The 22,381-nt window shown below is 53.4% G+C and overlaps 1 protein-coding gene across 3 annotated transcripts in view; it reads right to left on the minus strand.

Moving 5' to 3' along the window:
* Positions 1-22,381, minus strand: part of naprt (nicotinate phosphoribosyltransferase) — a 47,563-nt gene that overhangs the window by 14,880 nt on the left and 10,302 nt on the right. Inside the window, exons 5-11 of one of the 3 annotated variants that reach the window (XM_072254217.1) lie at positions 13,156-13,271; positions 10,570-10,766; positions 8,401-8,541; positions 8,232-8,316; positions 7,670-7,750; positions 1,050-1,152; positions 258-457 (exon numbers count right to left, since the gene is read on the minus strand). In XM_072254217.1, coding sequence (XP_072110318.1) covers positions 372-457; positions 1,050-1,152; positions 7,670-7,750; positions 8,232-8,316; positions 8,401-8,541; positions 10,570-10,766; positions 13,156-13,271 — 809 coding nt within the window. In that variant the 3' untranslated portion in view covers positions 258-371. Of the gene's footprint in view, positions 1-257; positions 458-1,049; positions 1,153-7,669; positions 7,751-8,231; positions 8,317-8,400; positions 8,542-10,569; positions 10,767-13,155; positions 13,272-22,381 lie in introns of those variants that run through there. The other 2 variants (XM_072254214.1, XM_072254216.1) reach the window with 2 other exon arrangements.

The following is a 22,381-nucleotide window of genomic DNA, read 5'->3' on the forward strand; positions in this document are numbered from 1 at the left end:
CTAGAAACTTCTTAGTTTTTCTGTAACATGGGTCATGCCACTTGAATCTGGCAATTTCATAGATTAATTGTCGTCGTTGGAATAGTGTCATAGAAAAGTGCAGCACAGAAATAGGCTCTTTGGCCCATCTAGTCCATGCCTAACCATTAAATCTGCCTACTCCCATCGACCTGCACTGGGACCATAACTCTCCATACCCCTGCCATCCATGCACCTATCCAAACTTCTCTTAATTGTTGAAATCGAGCTCACATGCACCGCTTGCGTTGGCAGCTCGTTCGTTCCACACTCTCACGACCCTCTGAGTGAAGAGGTTTCCCCTCATGTTCTGCTTAAACTTCTCATCCTGAACCCTTGGTTGTAGTCCCAACTCAAAAAACAAGAGAAAATCTGCGGATGCTGGAAATCCAAGCAACACACACAAAGTGCTGGAGGAATTCGGCAGGCCAGGCCGCATCTATGGAGAAGAATACAGTCGACGTTTAGGGCTGAGACCCTTCATCAGAACTGGAGAAAAAAAGGTGAGGAGTTAGGGGGAGGAGATGGAGGGAGGGGAGGATGAATCACAAGATGATGGGTGAAGTAAAGAGATAAGCTATTTCAGCAGCCTTTTCCCCAGGGCTGAGGAATCACAGACTAGAGAGTGTAGGCTGGGATCCAACCTGGTTCTCTGGAATTGTGAGGCAATGGCTCTACCCAAGGGAGACCTTGAGGCCACTACCAGGGGCTCTGGGGAAGTGTTGACTCCCCAAGGGGAAAGCACGTCAGGCAGCGTCTGTGGAGGAAGGACCTTGCTTTGGGTCCAAGAGTGCAAAGGGGAGTGACGAGGGGGAGGATGAGACAGGCACTGGCGGATGCTATCACCGAATGGTGCATGAACCCAGGAACACTGCCTCAATATTTTTGCTCTCTCTCTGCACTATATATATTTCTCATTGTCATTTAGAGTACATTTTTGTACTGCACTGTACTGCTGTCGCAAAACAACAAGTTTCACAACTTATGTCAGTGATAATAAACCTGATTCTGATCCGGCCCCGAGCACTCACCGTCAGCCCTGAAAAATCTGTAGGCAGTTTTCTTCCCCGGGAGGGTCATCTTGTCCTCATCCTCAGTAAGCTTCATGCGGGGTTTGCTGTTCACCTGCGTCAGCTGCAGAGGAAGGAGCAGGTCAGCCACTGGAAGGCAGGAACTCCCCCAATCCCGGGGAGCACGGCTGTAGATCACTGGGAAGTGACCCATCAATCCCAAAGTGGGGACTGGCCAAAGAGCGGGCAGCTGAGTGGCCATCTGACCACTGTGTCCACAACCACCTCTCCTGTCCTGTCCCGGACGGGGGGGGGGGGGAGCTGGTCCACAATCCGTCCCAATAAATGAGGGGGCTCCCTTTCCCAGAGCACAATTCAAAATTCAAAGTTATAAATAAATCTTGGCATGTGGCCAAGTGGTTAAGGTGTTCGTCTAGTGATCTGAAGGTCGTGAGTTCGAGCCCCAGCCGAGGCAACATGTTGTGTCCTTGACCAAGGCACTTAATCACACATTGCTCTGCGACGACACTGGTGCCAAGCTGTATGGGTTCTAATGCCCCTCCCTTGGACAACATCGGTGTCGTGGAGAGGGGAGAGTTGCAGCATGGGCAACTGCTGGTCTTTCACACAACCTTGCCCAGGCCTGCGCCCTGGAGACCTTCCAAGGCGCAAATCCATGGTCTCATGAGACTAACGGATGCCTATAAAAAATAAATCTATATTATCTTACCATATACTCTCTTCATATTCATTTTCTTGCAGGCATTTACAGGGGAAAAAAGAAATACTATAGAATTTATGGAAACAACTGTACATAAACAGTTCTGAGTTGTGGTGAGTGAAGTTATCTACATCTGGTGTTGAAGGGTAATAACAGTTCCTGAACTTGCTAAGACTCCTGTACCTCCTTTCTGATGGTAGTAACGAGAAGAGAACAGGGCCTGGATAGTGGCGGTGTAATGAGCTCTTCAGACCTGTGTGGGGCGCTGGAAAGCACTGGGTTCTGACCACCTGAATTGGTTATTTGTTGTTCAATGAGCGTTGCTAATCGTTTATAGAGTTCCCTGTGTTTTTCTTGAGCAACTCGCTCTTCGTAATGCGGTCTGCTACTGCTTTCTGTTTCAGCTCGTTAAGTTTATTTTGATAGGCTCAGGATTCCGTGTTACTTTTATTATTTAAGTGGACGCCTGATTATCGCTAATCACGGAGCACTAGTTTTGAGAATGCTACGTCTCGCGGTGTCGCTTGGCCAAGCCACCGATGTTCTGTTGGAATTCTTATGAATAAATTCTGGTCACCATCTCCATATCGGAGTCTGCCTTTCCTCCGCACTTGGGCTCCAACATTAGCAATGCACATTGTGATGGAGGTGTCTTTGATTACCTATGTTGCTTTCTCGTGACAATGCTCCATTTAAATGAGCCCAGTAGTGGGGAGGGTTTTGCCTGTGGTGGACTGCGTTTATCCACCACTTTCTGTCATTCTTTTCCATTCCTGGGCACCGGTGTTTCCATTACAGGCTGTGACACATCCACTGTGCATCAAAAGAAGTTTCAGCTTGTCTCAGCCTGTCCCAGGAGATCCGGGAGGGAGGGAGCTCTCAACCACAATGTCCCAACCATCAGGCAGGTTCCAGAGCAGAGAAGGTTATTTCCCCAGAGCTCAGAGTAACGTGGCTGGCCACCTGATGTCAACAATCCAAACTTTGGCAAAGTTAGGAAGGATGCAGCAAGGGTTCAGGGGGAGGGTGCCAGCCATGTGTCAGTTTCATAGAGTAATACAAATCAGAAATAGGCCATTCAGCCCCACCGTCCCCATGCTGACCATCCAAACTGGTCTTACTTACCAATTTGGCCCATATTTCTCTACATCTTTCATATCCATGTACCTGTCCAATTTTTTTTAAATATAGGTAGATCATTTCATTAAAAAGCGCATGGGAAAACGGTAACAGAATGCAGTACGTGGTGTTACAGTTACAGAAGTGAAGTGCAGGCACATAAGATGTAAGGTCATAACACGGTAGTTTGAGGTCATCGTAGTTGGAGACCATTCAACAGTCTCATAACAGCATGACAGAAGCTGTCCTTGACCCTGGCGATACGTGCTTTCAGGCTTTTGTATCTGTGGGAGAGGGGAGAAGAGAGAATGTCTCGGCTGGGTGGGGTGTTTGATTATGTTGGCTGCTTTACTGAGGCAGTGAGAAGTGTAGACAGAGTCCAGGGAGGGGAGGCTGGTTCCTGCGACGTGCTGAGCTCTGTCCATAACTCTCTGCAGTTTCTGTACTGAGTCATGATGCATCTGAAAAGGTTATTTTTATGATGAATTGATAAAAATTGGTGAGGGTCTATGTGACGGGGTCCTGAATTACCCCTATGAACTGTGCTTATGAAAAGAGAGAGAGGTTTTTAACACCGACCTCTTGTTTCTAAGAGAGGGAGAGGCGAAGACTGCTCACAGTATGTTTACAAGGATGCTGCCTGTTTGGAAATTCTTACAGACAGAAAAGGGAGGAGCTGTTTGAGAGACAGTTGGTATTCAGCACGGGGAGATAAATAGAAGGTCAGATGATAGATCTCAGACACATGATTTTGGACACTGAATGAGCTTTGTTGGGCCCACAGAAAAAGTGGGTTTTGGAGGATCGATCAGGCGGATCGGTCAGTGGCTCTCGCAGTGTGGAGAAGGTGTGACCGGCGGGAAGTTATTTGTGTGTCCAACCCTCGCCTGGGTTGATAGCTCCACCACAGAAGAACGGTCCCCTTTTGTTGTGGTCACAGTCAGTGACTCTCAAAGGATTTTGGAGGACAAAGGGAAGATCGATGGTGTCAGCTCACCTGAAGACTCAAATCTCTCCCTCTCTCTCTCTCCATCACTACTCAACTCAATACCACAAACTGAACTGAACTTTACTCATCATTGTAAGACTACCTATTTACCTCTAGATGTGAAGAAGCTTGGCTTTCATATATTTCCACATTTACTGATATATATAATCACTGCTAATCTGTTTGATATACCTGCATTTATATGACTGTATTGCATAGTTACTAATAAATACCATTAGTTAATAACAATACCGGACTCCAAAGTGTTTTCCGTTTCTGCTGGATCTTTAACCCGTCACGAGGTACGTGACAGTCTAAGACAGGGGTTCCCAATCTGGAGTCCACAGAGCCCTCTGTTAATGGTAGGGGTCCATGGCATAAAAGAGGTTGGGAGCCCCTGGTCTAAGGGGTCTTCTGAACTTCTTTAGCCTCCTGAGGAAGTAAGAGTCCTCAGTACACGTGACAATAATAAACCAATTTAGCAATGAGTAAAGGCCTCAGAGATGTGTGGAGGGGATTGACCAGGATGCTGCTTGAATTACAGAGCATGTCTTATGAAGATAGTTTGAGTGAGCTAAGAGTTTTCTCTCTGGAGCAAAGGAGGACTAGAGGTGACTTGACAGAGGCGTACAAGATGATAAGAGGCATAGATCTAGTGGAGAGCCAGAGGCATAGAAACATAGAAAACCTACAGCATAATACAAGCCCTTCAGCCCACAAAGTTGTGCTGAACATGTCCCTACCTTAGAAATTACTAGGTTTACCCATAGACCTCTATTTTTCTAAGCTCCATGTACCTATCCAAAAGTCTCTTAAAAGACCCTATCGTACCCGCCTCCACCACCGTTGTCAGCAGCCCATTCCACACACTCACCACTCTCTGCGTAAAAAACTTACCCCTGACATCTCCTCTGTACCTACTCCCCAGCACCTTAAACCTGTGTCCTCTCGTGTTAGCCATTTCAGCCCTGGGAAAAAGCCTCTGACTATCCACACGATCAATACCTCTCATCATCTTATACACCTCTATCAGGTCACCTCTCATCCTCAGTCACTCCAAGGAGAAAAGGCCGAGTTCACTCAATCAATTCTCATAAGGCATGCTCCCCAATCCAGACAACATCCTTGTAAATCTCCTTTGCACCCTTTCTATGGTTTCCACATCCTTCCTGTAGTGAGGCGACTAGAACTGAGCACAGTACTCCAAGTGGGGTCTGACCAGGGTCCTATAGAGCTGCAACATTACCTCTCAGCTCCTAAACTCAATCACACGGTTGATGAAGGCCAATACACTGTACCCCTTCTTAACCACAGATTTTTTCCCATGATGGAAACAACAAACACAGGGGAGATTAATTTTAAGGTGATTGGAGGAAACTGTAGTGGGGAAGTCAGAGACAGGGTTTTTTTTTTAAACACAGAGTGTAGTTGTGCGTGGAACGCCCTGTCAGGTGTGGTGGTAGAGGCAGATACATTAGGGACATTTAAGACACTCTTATTTCACACTTTTTGATATATACATGGTTTCCTCAAGGGAAAATCTTGCCTGATAAATCTGTTGGAATTCTTTGAAGAAATAACAAGCAGGATAGACAAAGGAGATTTAGATGATGCTGTGTATTTGGATTTTCAGAAGGCCTTTGACAAGGTGCCACACATGAGGCTGCTTAACAAGCTATGGGCCCGTGGTATTACAGGAAAGATCCTAGCATGGATAAAGCAGTGGCTGATTGACATGAGGCAAAGAGTGGGAATAAAGGGAGCCTTTTCTGGTTTGCTGCCAGTGACTAGTGATGTTCCACAGGGGTCTGTGTTGGGGCCGATTCTTTTTATGTTATATGTTAATGATTTGTATGATGGAATTGATGGCTTTGTTGCAAAGTTTGCATAAGGTATAAAGATAGGTGGAGGGGTAGGTAGCTTTGAGCAGTGGTCCCCAACCACCGGGTTGCGGACCGGTACTGGGCTGCAAAGCATGTGCTACGGGGCCGCGAGGAAATGATATGATTTGGCGATATGAAACGATAGGAGTCAGCTGCACCTTTCCTCATTCCCTGTCACGCACTGTTGAACTTGAAATAACCTACCTAATCATACCAAATAACACATAAAACCTAAAATAACACTAACATATAGTAAAAGCAGGAATGATATGATAAATACACGGCCTATATAAAGTAGAAATAATGTATGTACAGTGTAGTTTCACTTAACAGAATCGGGAAGATTAAGCCAAAACCGATTTGTAGAGAAAAAAAATCGGCACGTACACGCATGCGCACATCACATGCGCACACAGGTGCCCGCGCAAGGCTTCATGGTAGTCTTTCCTGGGGTAAAGTGTCCCGGGATTTGACTGCTGCTTTTGTCCCTTACTTGGGAGTGAGAAAGTTGGCAACTTTAACTGTAAAAGACATGTTCAGGTGAGTTCAACCCTACTTGAACAAACCCCCCACCCCCACCCCCCGGTCGGCCAGTCCGCAAGAATATTGTCAATATTAAACCGGTCCGCGGTGCAAAAAGGTTGGGGGACCCCTGGCTTTGAGTAAGTACGGAGACTACAGAAGGATTTAGACAGGTTAGGAGAATGGGCAAAGAAATGGCAGATGTAATACAGTGTCAGTAAGTGTGTGGCCATGCACTTTGGTAGAAGAAATGAAAGGGTTGACTATTTTCTAAATAGAGAGAAAATACAAAAAAGTGAGGTGCAAAGGGACTTGGGGGTCCTTGTGCAGGATTCCCTAAAAGTAAATTTGTAGGTTGAGTCTGTGGTGAGGAAAGTAAATACAATGTTAGTATTCACTTCAAGAGGAGTAGAGTATAAAAGCAAGGACGTAATATTGAAACTTTATAAAGCGCTGGTGAGGCCTTACTTAGAGTATTGTAACCATTTTTGGGCCCCTTATCTTAGAAAGGATGTGCTGACACTGGAGAGGGTTCAAAGGAGGTTCACAAAAATGATTCCAGTATTGAATGGTTTGTCATATGAAGAGTGATGGCTCTGGGCCTGTATTCACTAGAATTCAGAAGAATGAGGGGTGACCTCATTGAAACCTATTGAATGGTGAAAGGCCTTGATAGAGTGGATGAGGAGAGGATGTTTCCTATGGTGGTGGAGTCTAAGACCAGAGGACAGAGCCTCAGAATAGAGGAACGTCCTTTTAGAACAGAGATGAGGAGGAATTTCTTTAGCCAGATCATGGTGAATCTATGGAATTCTTTGCCACAGGCAGCTGTGGAGGCCAAGTCTTTATGTATATTTAAGGCAGAGGCTGACAGATTCTTGATTGGTCAGGGCATGAAGGAATACCGGGAGAAGGCAGGAGATTGGGGTTGAGAGGAAAATTGGAGCAAACATTATGAAATAGCAGAGTAGACACGATGGGCCAAATGGCCTTATTCTGCTCCTATATCTTATGGTCTTATAGTCACATGATGGTAGAAAAATGGGGGGCCATGTAGGAGGGAACCTATGTTAGATTGGTCTTGGAGTGGGTTAAAGGGTAGGCACAACATTGTGGGCCGAAGGGCCTGTGCTGTGTTGTGATGTTCTGTGCTATGAGTTTGGAGGGGCATTTGAGCCGGTACATGGGTAAGAAAGGTGCAGATGGGTGGGTAGGGAGAATGTGGGCCGAAGGGCCTGTTAGTTTCACCGTGATTCTCTTAACCCAGTTTTTATCACTCTGATGCTTGTGGAATCTTGCTGTGCCCTGGCATGTCTCTGACCCAACAGTATGGAAGGGCCTGATTGGCTGAAATGCCTATTGGCGGTGTTGAGGAGGACGAAATCTTTGTTGTTTTTTTTTGACTTACCTTGTACACACAGCCCAGCGAGGGCTGAACGGGGCAGGTGACCAGGTGAGTGCCCACTCCCACAGAGTCCACCGCATTCGGCTGTGCGCAGCAGGAGGGACGGGGGGGGGGGGAGAGAGATTGAGGGTGGACGGGGAACGGAGTGAGGGAAAGGCGGAGAGGGGAGTGAGAGAAATGGAGGAGGGGGGGATTGACGGGGAAGGAGAGAGGGATTGTGGGAGAGGGAGGGAGTGAGAGGGAAGGAGTGTAATGCGAAGGGGGAGTGAGGTAAAGAGAAGGGGAAGGGAGTGAGGGGATGAAGACAGAAACCAGCAGTTAAATTGAGGGATATATTTGTTTGCTTTGGAGAAATGTTTCCCCCTTGGTTTCTCTCTCCACTGGCTCTCCCCCCCCCCCATTCTTCCTCTCCAAACCCCCCTTTCTGCCTCTTTCCCCACCCTCTCCCTCCTCTCAGCCTTACTCCTATCCTTTCTCCACACACACACCTCTCTTTTCTTTTATCCCCCGGTCAGTCTTCACCCCCCTCTCTCCCCCTGCATCGTGGTGGATCCCTGCACCTCACCTGCTGCTGGAGATCCATCAGATCCTTCTCACTGATGCTATTGGTCACGATGATCTGCATCTCTGACAACCAGGGCACTCCAAACCTGGAGAGGGGGGTGAGGACAGGGACGGGTGAGACCGGAGCCGGAGACAGGGACCTGGCGGGGGCGGCCGGGGTCTGCCCTTACCTGTCTGCGCAGGCCTGCAGCATGCGTCGGACCACCAGCGACTGCTGGAGCAGGTCCCCACTGTCCAGCCGGAGCCCCAGGGCGCGGTAGCCAAGCTGCTGGAGGGCCAGAGCCACAGCACAGAAATTGGGCACGCCACTCCTGTGGACAACAACACAGATCTCAGCGAGTCCCCACCACCCCTGCACCCGCGACCGGCAGAATCAGGTTCACTGTGTGTAGGTCTGGTCATCCTGTTACAGGACAGCAGAAAGCAATGGCTCTAGGCCCAGAGTTCAAAGTCCATGATCGGGGAGCCCTGGGAATGAAAGGGTTAACGTGTGAGGTGCATTTGATGGCTCTGGGCCTGTACTTGACAGAGTTTAAAAGAATGAAGGGGAATCTCATTTTAACCTATTGAATATTGAAAGGCCGAGACAGAGTGGACGTGAAGAGGATGTTTCCTATAGTGCGGGGACTCTAGGGCTGGAGGGCACAGCCTCAGAATACAAGAACATCCCTTTAGAACAGAGAGGAGGCATTTCTTTAGCCGGAGGGTGGTGAAGCTGTGGAATTCATTGCCCCAGACAGCTGTGGATGCCAAGTCATTAGGTGTGTTTAAAGCCCAGGTTCACGGGTGTCAAAGGTTAAAGAGAGAGGGCAGCGGAATGGTGTTGAGCCATGATTGAATGGCAGAACAGATTCGATGGGCCAAATGGCCTAATTCTGCTCCTATCTCTCATGGTCTAATACCAAAGGTCGAAACAGAAGGTTGAAGTCTGAGGTTGGTGAGTCTGGAGGTCGAGAGCCGATGTCTACGAATCCAGGACAGAACGACCCCCGAGATCAGAGGGGCATGTCTGGTGGCGGCCTGTCTGTCTGCGAGAGTGGGGCGGGGGAGCGGCTTGTTATTGCCGTTGTTCTGCTGAACCGTGTGGGCATGCTACGTTGGCATCAGCAGGTGTGGTGACACTAGCAGGCTGCCCCCAGCACATCCTCCAGGTCGTGTCGGTTAGCGCAGACGAGGCGCCTCACTGTATGCTTCCGCGTACGTGTGACACAGCGTGCGGACGAGGCCGCGAATGCGGGCTCGCTCTGGGAACTCTGCGGCTCATGCTGTCTGCATCGTTGTTGGCTTGTTTGCACCATTTGTTCCTTCTTTTTCACACACGGGACGCTTGACAGTTTTAGTGGCGTGGAGTTTCTGTGAATTTTACTGATCTCTGAACTCCGACACACTGGGCTGTAACTGACCACTGTTACCATGGCGTCGCAGATTAATAAACCTGATTGTGAAGATTCACAAGGACATTGCCTGGATGTTCTCCCTTCTCCTCTCTGCCGCCGGGAAGAAGATGCAAAAGCCCAAAAGCACGTATCACCAGTCTGAAGGACGGCTCCTATCCTGCTTTAAATAAACCCAATGACTTGGCCTCCACAGCAAGTAAACTAATTCCAACTCCAAAGTTAACGGGAACACGCAAGCCACAAATCACCCCCCACCCCCCGCGTTCCAAAAGTATCAGGACTAGCTGTTCTGCTTTGCTGACGTGTCGCTGTAGGTGTATCTGCCTCCATTGCAAACATCGGATTAGGTAACTTACAGTCAGCGTGACGCTATCACCACATTGGCGACCCAGGTTCAATTCCTGCTGCTGCCTGCGAGGAGTTTATACTTTCTCACTGTGACCGCGTGCGTTTCCTCCGAGCGCTCTGGTCTCCTCCCACAGTCCGCGTGTCCGCAGTCCGCAACCTCTGCCCTTGCTGCACAGCCCCCAGTCTCAGCTTCTCGCTCTGCGATCACTGGAGGCCAGCGTGCCGTCTTCCCACGGGGCGTCTGTGCGTGACTTTGTTTAATGTGGGGAGGCTGATGCACGCGGTCCTGGACGGAGATCGGGGTCAGGGTGCAGAAGTACGGAACGCTAGATGACAGGCCGCCCTTCTCTGCGTTCACTGATGTGCCGTCATCTCCTGCCAGCTGCACCATTGGGCTCTCTGTCTGGATCCTCACCCCCAGGGGTGACCCTACCAGGAGCCGAGCTCCGGCTGGCATCGCTCCCGGGATCTCAGGCGCTCACAAGCCTCTCCCCCCCAGGACGAAGTGACGACCCCTCCAGGAGGATCTCAGTGGCCGTCCCTTCCCGCACCGTGACGGGATCATGCCGACTCAGAGTGTCTCCGGCCGCCTACCTTGTCACGTTGTAGGTGTCCACCACGGCAGCAAAGTTCCTGGGCGACGAGGAGGCGAAGGAGGCGAAGGCCGCCAGCTCGGACAGGTTGACCTGGCGCTTGGGAACCTCGAGGACCTCGCAGACCCGGGAGAGCCAGTCTCTGCAGAGAGACGCGAAGTCCAGCGCTGGCGTAGACCCGCACGCAGACCCCAGACCCTGCGAGAGACAGAGAGACACTAAATCACAGGAGGCGGGACATCCTCCTCCTGGGCTCTGTGGGAGAATGGCTTCTTCCCGGCGTGCCCCTCACCAGGGGAGTGCTACGTACACAGAGCTCAGCGGGCACTGCGGCGTAGCGGACAGAGTTGCCGACTACGTAACTCCAGAGCGACAGGTTCGATCCCAGACTGCGGCGCTGACTGCGTGGAGCCCACACTTATCCCCCGTTACCAGGTACCCTCCCACATTCCAACAAAGTGCAGCGTCCGCCGGTTCACTGGCTGCCGTAAGGGGTCCTTAGCGGGTAAATGGGGGGAAGTTAGTGGGAATGTGGGCAGAGTGAAATTCCTCAGGAAGGCAGCATCCACTGTGAAGGAGCTTCACACTCCAGGACATCTCCTCTTCTCATTACTAACATCGAGGAGGAGGTACAGTGACCTGAAGACCCACACTCAACAGCCTCTCCGCCCCCCACCCCGCCATCAGATTTCCCAGCAGCCCGCTATTCCCCTTCTGCACTGGTTATCTACCTGTTCAGAAGTATTTTTTTTATTGGAAGTGATAGTAATTCTCTTTGTCTTGCACTGTATTGCTGCTGCAAAACAACAAACTTCACACCTGGCTGGGAACCTGAACCTGGGCTGCTCACACAAAGTGCCGGTGGAACTCAGCAGGCCAGGCAGCATCTGCTTGTACTTACCTGGTCTATAAGACCATAAGACAAAGGAGCAGAAGTCGGCCATTCAGCCCATCGAGTCTGCTCCGCCATTTTATCATGAGCTGATCCATTCTCCCATTTAGTCCCACTCCCCCACCTTCTCACCATAACCTTTGATGCCCTGGCTGCTCAGATACCCATCAATCTCTGCCTTAAATACACCCAATGATTTGGCCTCCATTGCCGCCCGTGGCAACAAATTCCATAGATTCACCACCTTCTGGCTAAAAAAATTTCTCCGCATTTCTGTTCTGAAAGGGCGCCCTTCAATCCTTAAGTCATGCCCTCTCGTACTAGACTCCCCCATCATGGGAAACAACTTTGCCACATCCAATCTGTCCATGCCTTTTAACATTCGAAATGTTTCTATGAAGTCTCCCCTCATTCTTCTAAACTCCAAGGAATACAGTCCAAGAGCGGACAAACATTCCTCATCTGTTAACCCTCTCATTCCCAGAATCATTCTAGTGAATCTTCTCTGTACCCTCTCCAACGTCAGCACATCCTTTCTTAAATAAGGAGACCAAAACTGCCCGCAGTACTCCAAGTGAGGTCTCACCAGTGCCTTATAGAGCCTCAACATCACATCCCTGCTCCTATACTCTATTCCTCTAGAAATGAATGCCAACATTGCATTCGCCTTCTTCACCACCGACTCAACCTGGAGGTTAACTTTAAGGGAATCCTGTACGAGGACTCCCAAGTCCCATTGCATCTCGGAACTTTGAATTCTCCCCCCATTTAAATAATAAATATAAGGGCGAGGTCCAGACAGAAAGTGACCTGACCAAGGCCTCAGCAGTGGACCTGACAGAAGATGATGACACGTCACAACACAGCGACGGTGGAGGAAGGCTGCGGCTGTCAAGGGTCCCCAGTCATCTTGCACTCCGTGCCACTGGACCCTGACCCTGACCCTGACACGTCCAGGACTGTGTAGTGGCAGCCCGAGCCTCAACCTCCCCTTGTTAAACAAAGACACGCACAGGCGTTCTCCATTCCCTCAGGAGAGCATTATACCCGTCTCGACTGGGTCTGTTTGTGGGAGGAAACCTGCTGGTCTCCAGTCCCAGCCCAGCATTCCTGCTCACCTGCTGCGTGTCGTGGCCGCCAGGTTAGCAGGCTGCCCAGCCCGTACACACACGGAGCTCACTGCCCAGATGTTACTGCAGCACCCGTGGCCTGAGTTCCATTCCTCCGCAGGGTCACAGCCTCATGGCGTCACGTAAGCAGCTTCAACAGGAGACCAGTATGTAGAAGCACATTACCTACCATGTTCACAAGGGCCACAGTAGAGCAAAGTTATCGAGCTGCTGCTGAACCATGGGGTGGTGTGGTTAGGGTAACACTTCACAGCAGCAGTTACTGGGGTTCAATTCTGCCTGCTCTCCCCGTCACCCCATAGATTTCCTCCGGGTGCTCTCATTCTAAAGACGTACGGGTCGGGAGGCGAATTGGTCGCATAGATGTAACTGGGCAGCTCAGGCTCACTGGACCACAAGGCCTATTACTATGTGCTGTTTCTCAAAATAAAATCAATTAAACCCAGACGGAACATGCCAAAGGCCCTTCCCATTTCCTCTTCGTGCCTTGTGCCGTTACTTCAGACGACAGGCTGTCAGAGAGCCTGGGACAAAAGCCATGGGGGGAGGGGGGTCAAGCACTTACCTGAACTTTCACCTCTGACATTGATGTGAAGGAAGTGATGTAAGAATGTGCCACAGATCCAAACAACGGAATACCATACAGCTTCCCAGCCAGGACATTGCTTGTACCGTCAAACCCTGTGGCGCGGAACAAGGGCAACAATTACTGCAATGTATTTTTGTAAATACGTTTCTAGCAGTGTTGGGATGCCAGACACTGTAACGGAACAGAGGGACCTCGGCGCACATGCGCATCAGGTGACATGGTAACTAGCGGTTAGCATAATGGTTTAGGGTGCCAGTGATCGCTGGTCGGGGTTCGACTCCCACCATTGTCTGTGAGGAGTTTGAACAATTCTCCCCGTCATCGTGTGGGCGCTCTGGTTCCCTCCCATGTTCCAGAGGTGTACCGATTGGCGTTAGTGAGCTGTGATCATGCTGTGCTGCAGCCAGAAGCCTGCTGACACTGGCGGGCTGCCCCCACCACCTCGGACTGCATTGGTCGTTGACATGAGCGACGCACTTCACTGTAGGTTTTGACGTACAAGTGACAAGCAGAGCTAATCTTTAACCTTTAGAAAGCCGTGAGACAGGCAGACAGGCAGTGAAAATGACGCTTGGCATCCTGACCTTCACCAGCCAGGGCACCAACTACAGGAGTTGGGACGTTATGCTGCAGTTGTAGGAGATGTTGGTGAGGCCGCAGGATACCGTTCTACTCACCCTGTTGAGGAAAGATATGGTTAGTCAGGGGAGAGGGAAGAGAAGATTATGAGGACTTTGCCAGGATTAGAGAGCCTGAGTTACAGGGAGAGATTGGGCGGGCTGGGTCTTTATTCCTTGGAATGTAGGACAATGAGGGGGGTCTTACAGAAGTGTTTGAGGTTGCCTGTGGCACAGAAAACATGGAGATAACCATCCTCACTCCAGGGTACCAGGGTACAGTGACAGGTTGGAGATAGGTCTCTTCCAAAGGAGGTGTAAGGCTCTTCTTCCCCCCCGCTAGCCTACAGGTCACCCTGGGGCAAAGTGCAGCACCTGCTTAGCCCCTGAACATGATGCCACAGGAGGTGGTGGATGGTCGTGTGAGCAGCTGGTGCAGATCACAGTTCCTGGCTATGCGATCACTGACACTGGGCACACAATCTCTGAAGAGTATTGATAATGGCTGGGGTCACCTGTCTTGTAAAGACACTGCCCAGAAGAAGACAATGGCAAACCACTTCTGTGGAAAAATTTGCCAAGTACAGTCATGGTCATGGATAAGACTGTGATCGCCCTTGCCATATGACACGGCACATAACGATGATGTCATACCACATGGCACATGATGATGTCATACAACATGACACATGATGATGATCAGGCATGTCTAAAACTAGAAGGCATAGACTTAGGGTGAGAGGGGATAGACTGGTTGGGCCGAAGGGCCTGTATCTGCGCTGTATTACTCTATGACACTAAATGTGAGCTGAAGATGCGGCTCAACACCAAGATGGTGACACCCACCCTCACCTCTGCCTATCCTGGGACAAATCATCATGTACCAGTGACTATCCCGGGAAACTCAGGACGAGGTGACATCAGAGACGGGATTACTATCATTGGAATTTTGTTTTCTGGCAGCTGTACAGTGCATGACATAAAAATTATTATAAATCACAACAAAAATAAATTAAAAAGAACAAAAAAAATGGAATAGTGAGGTAGTGACCATCAGACATAGGAGCAAATTGGGCCATTTGGCCCATCGAGTCTGCTCCACCATTCCATCACGGCTGATTTATTATCCCTCTTAACCTCATTCTCCCCAAAACCCGTAACTCCCTGATTAACCATGAACCTATCAACCTCTGCTTTAAATATACCCAAGACTTGCCCTCCATAGCCATCTCTGCCAATGAATTCCACAGATTCACCACTCTCAGGCATAAGAAATTCCTCCTCATCTCTGTTCTAAATGGACATCTTTCTATTCTGAGGCTGTGTCCTCTGGTCCTAGACTCCCTCAAAACAGGAAATACCCTCTCCACATCCACTCCATCCAGGCCCTTCAATATTCAATAGGTTTCAATGAGATTCTCCTCTCCCGTAATCAGTAGATCTACTTGGGGCTTTGGGTGAGCTGCTGTTCAGGTACGTTCATGGGCTTTCAGCCGTTAGCTGACTGAATGTCACTTCATTCGTGACCTCACAGTCGACCTGGTTGTGACCTTTGCACCTTATAGTCTACCTGCTCTGAAGTGGTGTGGGTGGGCGGAGGGAACAGCACAGACAGAGAGGTGCGAATGGAATCAGTGTGAGGTTGGTATACACCCCTCCCTGTCTCTGTAACCCCTCCAGCCCCTACACTCCTCCCTGTCTCAGTAACCCCTCCGGCCCCTACACCCTCCCTGTCTCTGTAACCCCTCCATCATCTACACCCCTCCCTGTCTCTGTAACCCTTCCGTCCCCTACACCCCTCCCTGTCTCTGTAACCCCCTCCGTCCCCTACACACCTCCCTGTCTCTGTAACCCCCTCCGTCCCCTACACCCCTCCCTGTCTCTGTAACCCCTCCATCACCTACACCCCTCCCTGTCTCTGTAACCCCCTCAATCCCCTACACCCCTCCCTGTCTCTGTAATCCCCTCCGTCCCCTACACCCCTCCCTGGCTCTGTAATCCCCTCCGTCCCCTACACACCTCCCTGTCTCTGTAACCCCCTCCATCCCCTACACCCCTCCCTGTCTCTGTAACCCCCTCCATCCCCTACACCCCTCCCTGTCTCTGTAACCCCCTCCGGCCCCTACACCCATCCCTGTCTCTGTAACCCCCTCCGTCCCCTACACCCCTCCTTGTCTCTGTAACCCCCTCCATCCCCTACACCCCTCCCTGTCTCTGTAACCCCCTCAATCCCCTACACCCCTCCCTATCTCTGTAACCCCTCCATCCCCTACACCCCTCCCTGTCTCTGTAACCCCCTCCGGCCCCTACACCCCTCCCTGTCTCTGTAACCCCTACAGCCCCTACACCCCTCCCTGTCTCTGTAACCCCCTAAATCCCCTACACCCCACCCTGTCTCTGTAACCCCCTCCATCCCCTACACCCCTCCCTGTCTCTGTAACCCCCTCCATCCCCTACATCCCTCCGTCTCTGTAACCCCTCCAGCCCCTACACCCCTCCCTGTCTCTGTAACCCCCTCAATCCCCTACACTCCTCCCTGTCTCTGTAACCACCTCCATCCCCTACACCCCTCCCTGTCTCTGTAACCCCCTCCATCCCCTACACCCCTCCCTGTCTCTGTAACCCCTCCAGCCCCTACACCCCTCCCTGTCTCTGTAACCCCCTCCATCCCCTACACCTCTCCCTGTCTCTGTAACCCCCTCCGGCCCCTACTCCCCTCCCTGTCTCTGTAACCCCTCCATCCCCTACACCCCTCCCTGTCTCTGTAACCCCCTCCGGCCACGACACCCCTCCCTGTCTCTGTAACCCCTCCATCCCCTACACCCCTCGCTGTCTCTGTAACCCCCTCTGGCCCCTACACCCCTCCCTGTCTCTGTAACCCCTCCATCACCTACACCCCTCCCTGTCTCTGTAATCCCCTCCGTCCACTACACCCCTCCCTGTCTCTGTAACCCCCTCCGTCCCCTACACACCTCCCTGTCTCTGTAACCCCCTCCGTCCCCTACACCCCTCCCTGTCTCTGTAACCCCTCCATCACCTACACCCCTCCCTGTCTCTGTAACCCCCTCAATCCCCTACACCCCTCCCTGTCTCTGTAATCCCCTCCGTCCCCTACACCCCTCCCTGGCTCTGTAATCCCCTCCGTCCCCTACACACCTCCCTGTCTCTGTAACCCCCTCCATCCCCTACACCCCTCCCTGTCTCTGTAACCCCCTCCATCCCCTACACCCCTCCCTGTCTCTGTAACCCCCTCCGGCCCCTACACCCCTCCCTGTCTCTGTAACCCCCTCCGTCCCCTACACCCCTCCTTGTCTCTGTAACCCCCTCCATCCCCTACACCCCTCCCTGTCTCTGTAACCCCCTCAATCCCCTACACCCCTTCCTATCTCTGTAACCCCTCCATCCCCTACACCCCTCCCTGTCTCTGTAACCCCCTCCGGCCCCTACACCCCTCCCTGTCTCTGTAACCCCTACAGCCCCTACACCCCTCCCTGTCTCTGTAACCCCCTAAATCCCCTACACCCCACCCTGTCTCTGTAACCCCCTCCATCCCCTACACCCCTCCCTGTCTCTGTAACCCCCTCCATCCCCTACATCCCTCCGTCTCTGTAACCCCTCCAGCCCCTACACCCCTCCCTGTCTCTGTAACCCCCTCAATCCCCTACACTCCTCCCTGTCTCTGTAACCACCTCCATCCCCTACACCCCTCCCTGTCTCTGTAACCCCCTCCATCCCCTACACCTCTCCCTGTCTCTGTAACCCCCTCCGGCCCCTACTCCCCTCCCTGTCTCTGTAACCCCTCCATCCCCTACACCCCTCCCTGTCTCTGTAACCCCCTCCGGCCACGACACCCCTCCCTGTCTCTGTAACCCCTCCATCCCCTACACCCCTCGCTGTCTCTGTAACCCCCTCTGGCCCCTACACCCCTCCCTGTCTCTGTAACCCCTCCATCACCTACACCCCTCCCTGTCTCTGTAATCCCCTCCGTCCACTACACCCCTCCCTGTCTCTGTAACCCCCTCCGTCCCCTACATCCCTCCCTGTCTCTGTAACCCCCTCCGGCCTCTACACCCCTCCCTGTCTCTGTAACCCCCTCAATCCCCTACACCCCTCCCTGTCTCTGTAACCCTCCATCCCCTACACCCCTCCCTGTCTCTGTAACCCCCTCAATCCCCTACACTCCTCCCTGTCTCTGTAACCACCTCCATCCCCTACACCCCTCCCTGTCTCTGTAACCCCCTCCATCCCCTACACCTCTCCCTGTCTCTGTAACCCCCTCCGGCCCCTACACCCCTCCCTGTCTCTGTAACCCCTCCATCCCCTACACCCCTCCCTGTCTCTGTAACCCCCTCCGGCCCCGACACCCCTCCCTGTCTCTGTAACCCCTCCATCCCCTACACCCCTCGCTGTCTCTGTAACCCCCTCTGGCCCCTACACCCCTCCCTGTCTCTGTAACCCCTCCATCACCTACACCCCTCCCTGTCTCTGTAATCCCCTCCGTCCACTACACCCCTCCCTGTCTCTGTAACCCCCTCCGTCCCCTACATCCCTCCCTGTCTCTGTAACCCCCTCCGGCCCCTACACCCCTCCCTGTCTCTGTAACCCCCTCAATCCCCTACACTCCTCCCTGTCTCTGTAACCCTCCATCCCCTACACCCCTCTCTGTCTCTGTAACCCCCTCCGGCCACTACACCACTCCCTGTCTCTGTAACCCCTACAGCCCCTACACCCCTCCCTGTCTCTGTAACCCCCTCAATCCCCTACACCCCTCCCTGTCTCTGTAACCCCCTCCATCCCCTACACCCCTCCCTGTCTCTGTAACCCCCTCTGGCCCCTACACCCCTCCCTGTCTCTGTAACCCCTCCAGCCCCTACACCCCTCCCTGTCTCTGTAACCCCCTCAATCCCCTACACTCCTCCCTGTCTCTGTAACCACCTCCATCCCCTACACCCCTCCCTGTCTCTGCAACCCCCTCTATCTCCTACACCCCTCCCTGTCTCTGTAACCCCCTCCAGCCCCTACACCCCTCCCTGTCTCTGTAACCCTCTCCGTCCCCTACACTCCTCCGTCTCTGTAACCCCTACAGCCCCTACACCCCTCCCTGTCTCTGTAACCCCCTCCATCCCCTACACCCCTCCCTGTCTCTGTAACCCCCTCCATCCCCTACACCCCTCCCTGTCTCTGTAACCCCCTCTGGCCCCTACACCCCTCCCTGTCTCTGTAACCCCTCCAGCCCCTACACCCCTCCCTGTCTCTGTAACCCCCTCCATCTCCTACACCCCTCCCTGTCTCTGTAACCCCTCCATCCCCTACACCCCTCCCTGTCTCTGTAACCCCCTCCGGCCCCTACACCCCTCCCTGTCTCTGTAACCCTCTACAGCCCCTACACCCCTCCCTGTCTCTGTAACCCCTCCATCCCCTACACCCCTCCCTGTCTCTGTAACCCCTCCATCCCCTACACCCCTCCCTGTCTCTGTAACCATGTAACCACCTCCGTCCCCTACACCACTCCCTGTCTCTGTAACCATTCCGTCCCCTACACCACTCCCTGTCTCTGTAACCCCCTCCATCCCCTACACCCCTCCCTGTCTCTGTAACCCCCTCCATCCCCTACACCTCTCCCTGTCTCTGTAACCCCCTCCGGCCCCTACACCCCTCCCTGTCTCTGTAACCCCTCCATCCCCTACACCCCTCCCTGTCTCTGTAACCCCCTCCGGCCCCGACACCCCTCCCTGTCTCTGTAACCCCTCCATCCCCTACACCCCTCGCTGTCTCTGTAACCCCCTCTGGCCCCTACACCCCTTCCTGTCTCTGTAACCCCTCCATCACCTACACCCCTCCCTGTCTCTGTAATCCCCTCCGTCCACTACACCCCTCCCTGTCTCTGTAACCCCCTCCGTCCCCTACATCCCTCCCTGTCTCTGTAACCCCCTCCGGCCCCTACACCCCTCCCTGTCTCTGTAACCCCCTCAATCCCCTACACCCCTCCCTGTCTCTGTAACCCTCCATCCCCTACACCCCTCTCTGTCTCTGTAACCCCCTCCGGCCACTACACCACTCCCTGTCTCTGTAACCCCTACAGCCCCTACACCCCTCCCTGTCTCTGTAACCCCCTCAATCCCCTACACTCCTCCCTGTCTCTGTAACCACCTCCATCCCCTACACCCCTCCCTGTCTCTGCAACCCCCTCCATCTCCTACACCCCTCCCTGTCTCTGTAACCCCCTCCAGCCCCTACACCCCTCCCTGTCTCTGTAACCCCCTCCGTCCCCTACACTCCTCCGTCTCTGTAACCCCTACAGCCCCTACACCCCTCCCTGTCTGTGTAACCCCTCCAGCCCCTACACCCCTCCCTGTCTCTGTAACCCCCTCAATCCCCGACATCCCTCCCTGTCTCTGTAACCCCCTCCGGCCCCTACACCCCTCCCTGTCTCTGTAACCCCCTCAATCCCCTACAGCCCTCCCTGTCTCTGTCACCCCTCCATCCCCTACACCCCTCCCTGTCTCTGTAACCCCCTCCGGCCCCTACACCCCTCCCTGTCTCTGTAACCCCTACAGCCCCTACACCCCTCCCTGTCTCTGTAACCCCCTCCATCCCCTACACCCCTCCCTGTCTCTGTAACCCCCTCCATCCCCTACACCCCTCCCTGTCTCTGTAACCCCCTCTGGCCCCTACACCCTTCCCTGTCTCTGTAACCCCTCCAGCCCCTACACCCCTCCCTGTCTCTGTAACCCCCTCAATCCCCTACACCCCTCCCTGTCTCTGTAACCACCTCCATCCCCTACACCCCTCCCTGTCTCTGCAACCCCCTCCATCCCCTACACCCCTCCCTGTCTCTGTAACCCCCTCCAGCCCCTACACCCCTCCCTGTCTCTGTAACCCCCTCCGTCCCCTACACCCCTCCGTCTCTGTAACCCCTACAGCCCCTACACCCCTCCCTGTCTGTGTAACCCCTCCAGCCCCTACACCCCTCCCTGTCTCTGTAACCCCCTCAATCCCCGACATCCCTCCCTGTCTCTGTAACCCCCTCCGGCCGCTACACCCCTCCCTGTCTCTGTAACCCCCTCAATCCCCTACACCCCTCCCTGTCTCTGTCACCCCTCCATCCCCTACACCCCTCCCTGTCTCTGTAACCCCCTCCGGCCCCTACACCCCTCCCTGTCTCTGTAACCACCCCCGTCCCCTACACCCCTCACTGTCTCCGTAACTCCCTCTGTCCCCTACACCCCTCCCTGTCTCTGTGACCCCCTCTATCCCCTACACCCCTCCCTGTCTCTGTAACCCCTCCATCCCCTACACCCCTCCCTGTCTCTGTAACCCCTCCATCCCCTACACCCCTCCCTGTCTCTGTAACCCCCTCCATCTCCTACACCCCTCCCTGTCTCTGTAACCCCTCCATCCCCTACACCCCTCCCTGTCTCTGTAACCCCCTCCGGCCCCTACACCCCTCCCTGTCTCTGTAACCCTCTACAGCCCCTACACCCCTCCCTGTCTCTGTAACCCCTCCATCCCCTACACCCCTCCCTGTCTCTGTAACCCCTCCATCCCCTACACCCCTCCCTGTCTCTGTAACCATGTAACCACCTCCGTCCCCTACACCACTCCCTGTCTCTGTAACCATTCCGTCCCCTACACCACTCCCTGTCTCTGTAACCCCCTCCATCCCCTACACCCCTCCGTCTCTGTAACCTCCTCCATCCCCTACACCCCTCCGTCTCTGTAACCCTTCCATCCCCTACACCCTTCCCTGTCTCTGTAACCCCTCAAACCCCTACACCCCTCCCTGTCTCTGTAACCCCCTCCATCCCCTACACCCCTCCCTGTCTCTGTAACCCCCTCCATCCCCTACATCCTTCCCTGTCTCTGTAACCCCCTCCGTCCCCTACACCCTTCCCTGTCTCTGTAACCCCCTCGGCCCCTACACCCCTCCCTGTCTCTGTAACCCCTCCATCCCCTACACCCCTCCCTGTCTCTGTAACCCCCTCAATCCCCTACACTCCTCCCTGTCTCTGTAACCCCCTCCGTCCCCTACACCCTTCCCTGTCTCTGTAACCCCCTCCGGCCCCTACACCCCTCCCTGTCTCTGTAACCCCTCCGTCCCCTACATCCTCCCTGTCTCTGTAACCCCCTCCGTCCCCTACACCCTTCCCTGTCTCTGTAACCCCCTCCGTCCCCTACATCCCTCCCTGTCTCTGTAATCCCCTCCAGCCCCTACACCCCTCCCTGTCTCTGTAACCCCCTCCCTGTGTCTGCAACCCCCTCCATCCCCTACACCCCTCCCTGTCTCTGTGACCCCCTCCGGCCCCTACACTCCTCCCTGTCTCTGTAACCCCTCCATCCCCTACACCCCTCCCTGTCTCTGTAACCCCCTCAATCCCCTACACTCCTCCCTGTCTCTGTAACCCCCTCCGTCCCCTACACCCTTCCCTGTCTCTGTAACCCCCTCCGGCCCCTACACCCCTCCCTGTCTCTGTAACCCCTCCGTCCCCTACATCCTCCCTGTCTCTGTAACCCCCTCCGTCCCCTACACCCTTCCCTGTCTCTGTAACCCCCTCCGTCCCCTACATCCCTCCCTGTCTCTGTAA

The sequence above is a fragment of the Mobula birostris genome, chromosome 3, assembly GCF_030028105.1.
Source record: "Mobula birostris isolate sMobBir1 chromosome 3, sMobBir1.hap1, whole genome shotgun sequence".
Taxonomy (NCBI): domain Eukaryota; kingdom Metazoa; phylum Chordata; class Chondrichthyes; order Myliobatiformes; family Myliobatidae; genus Mobula; species Mobula birostris.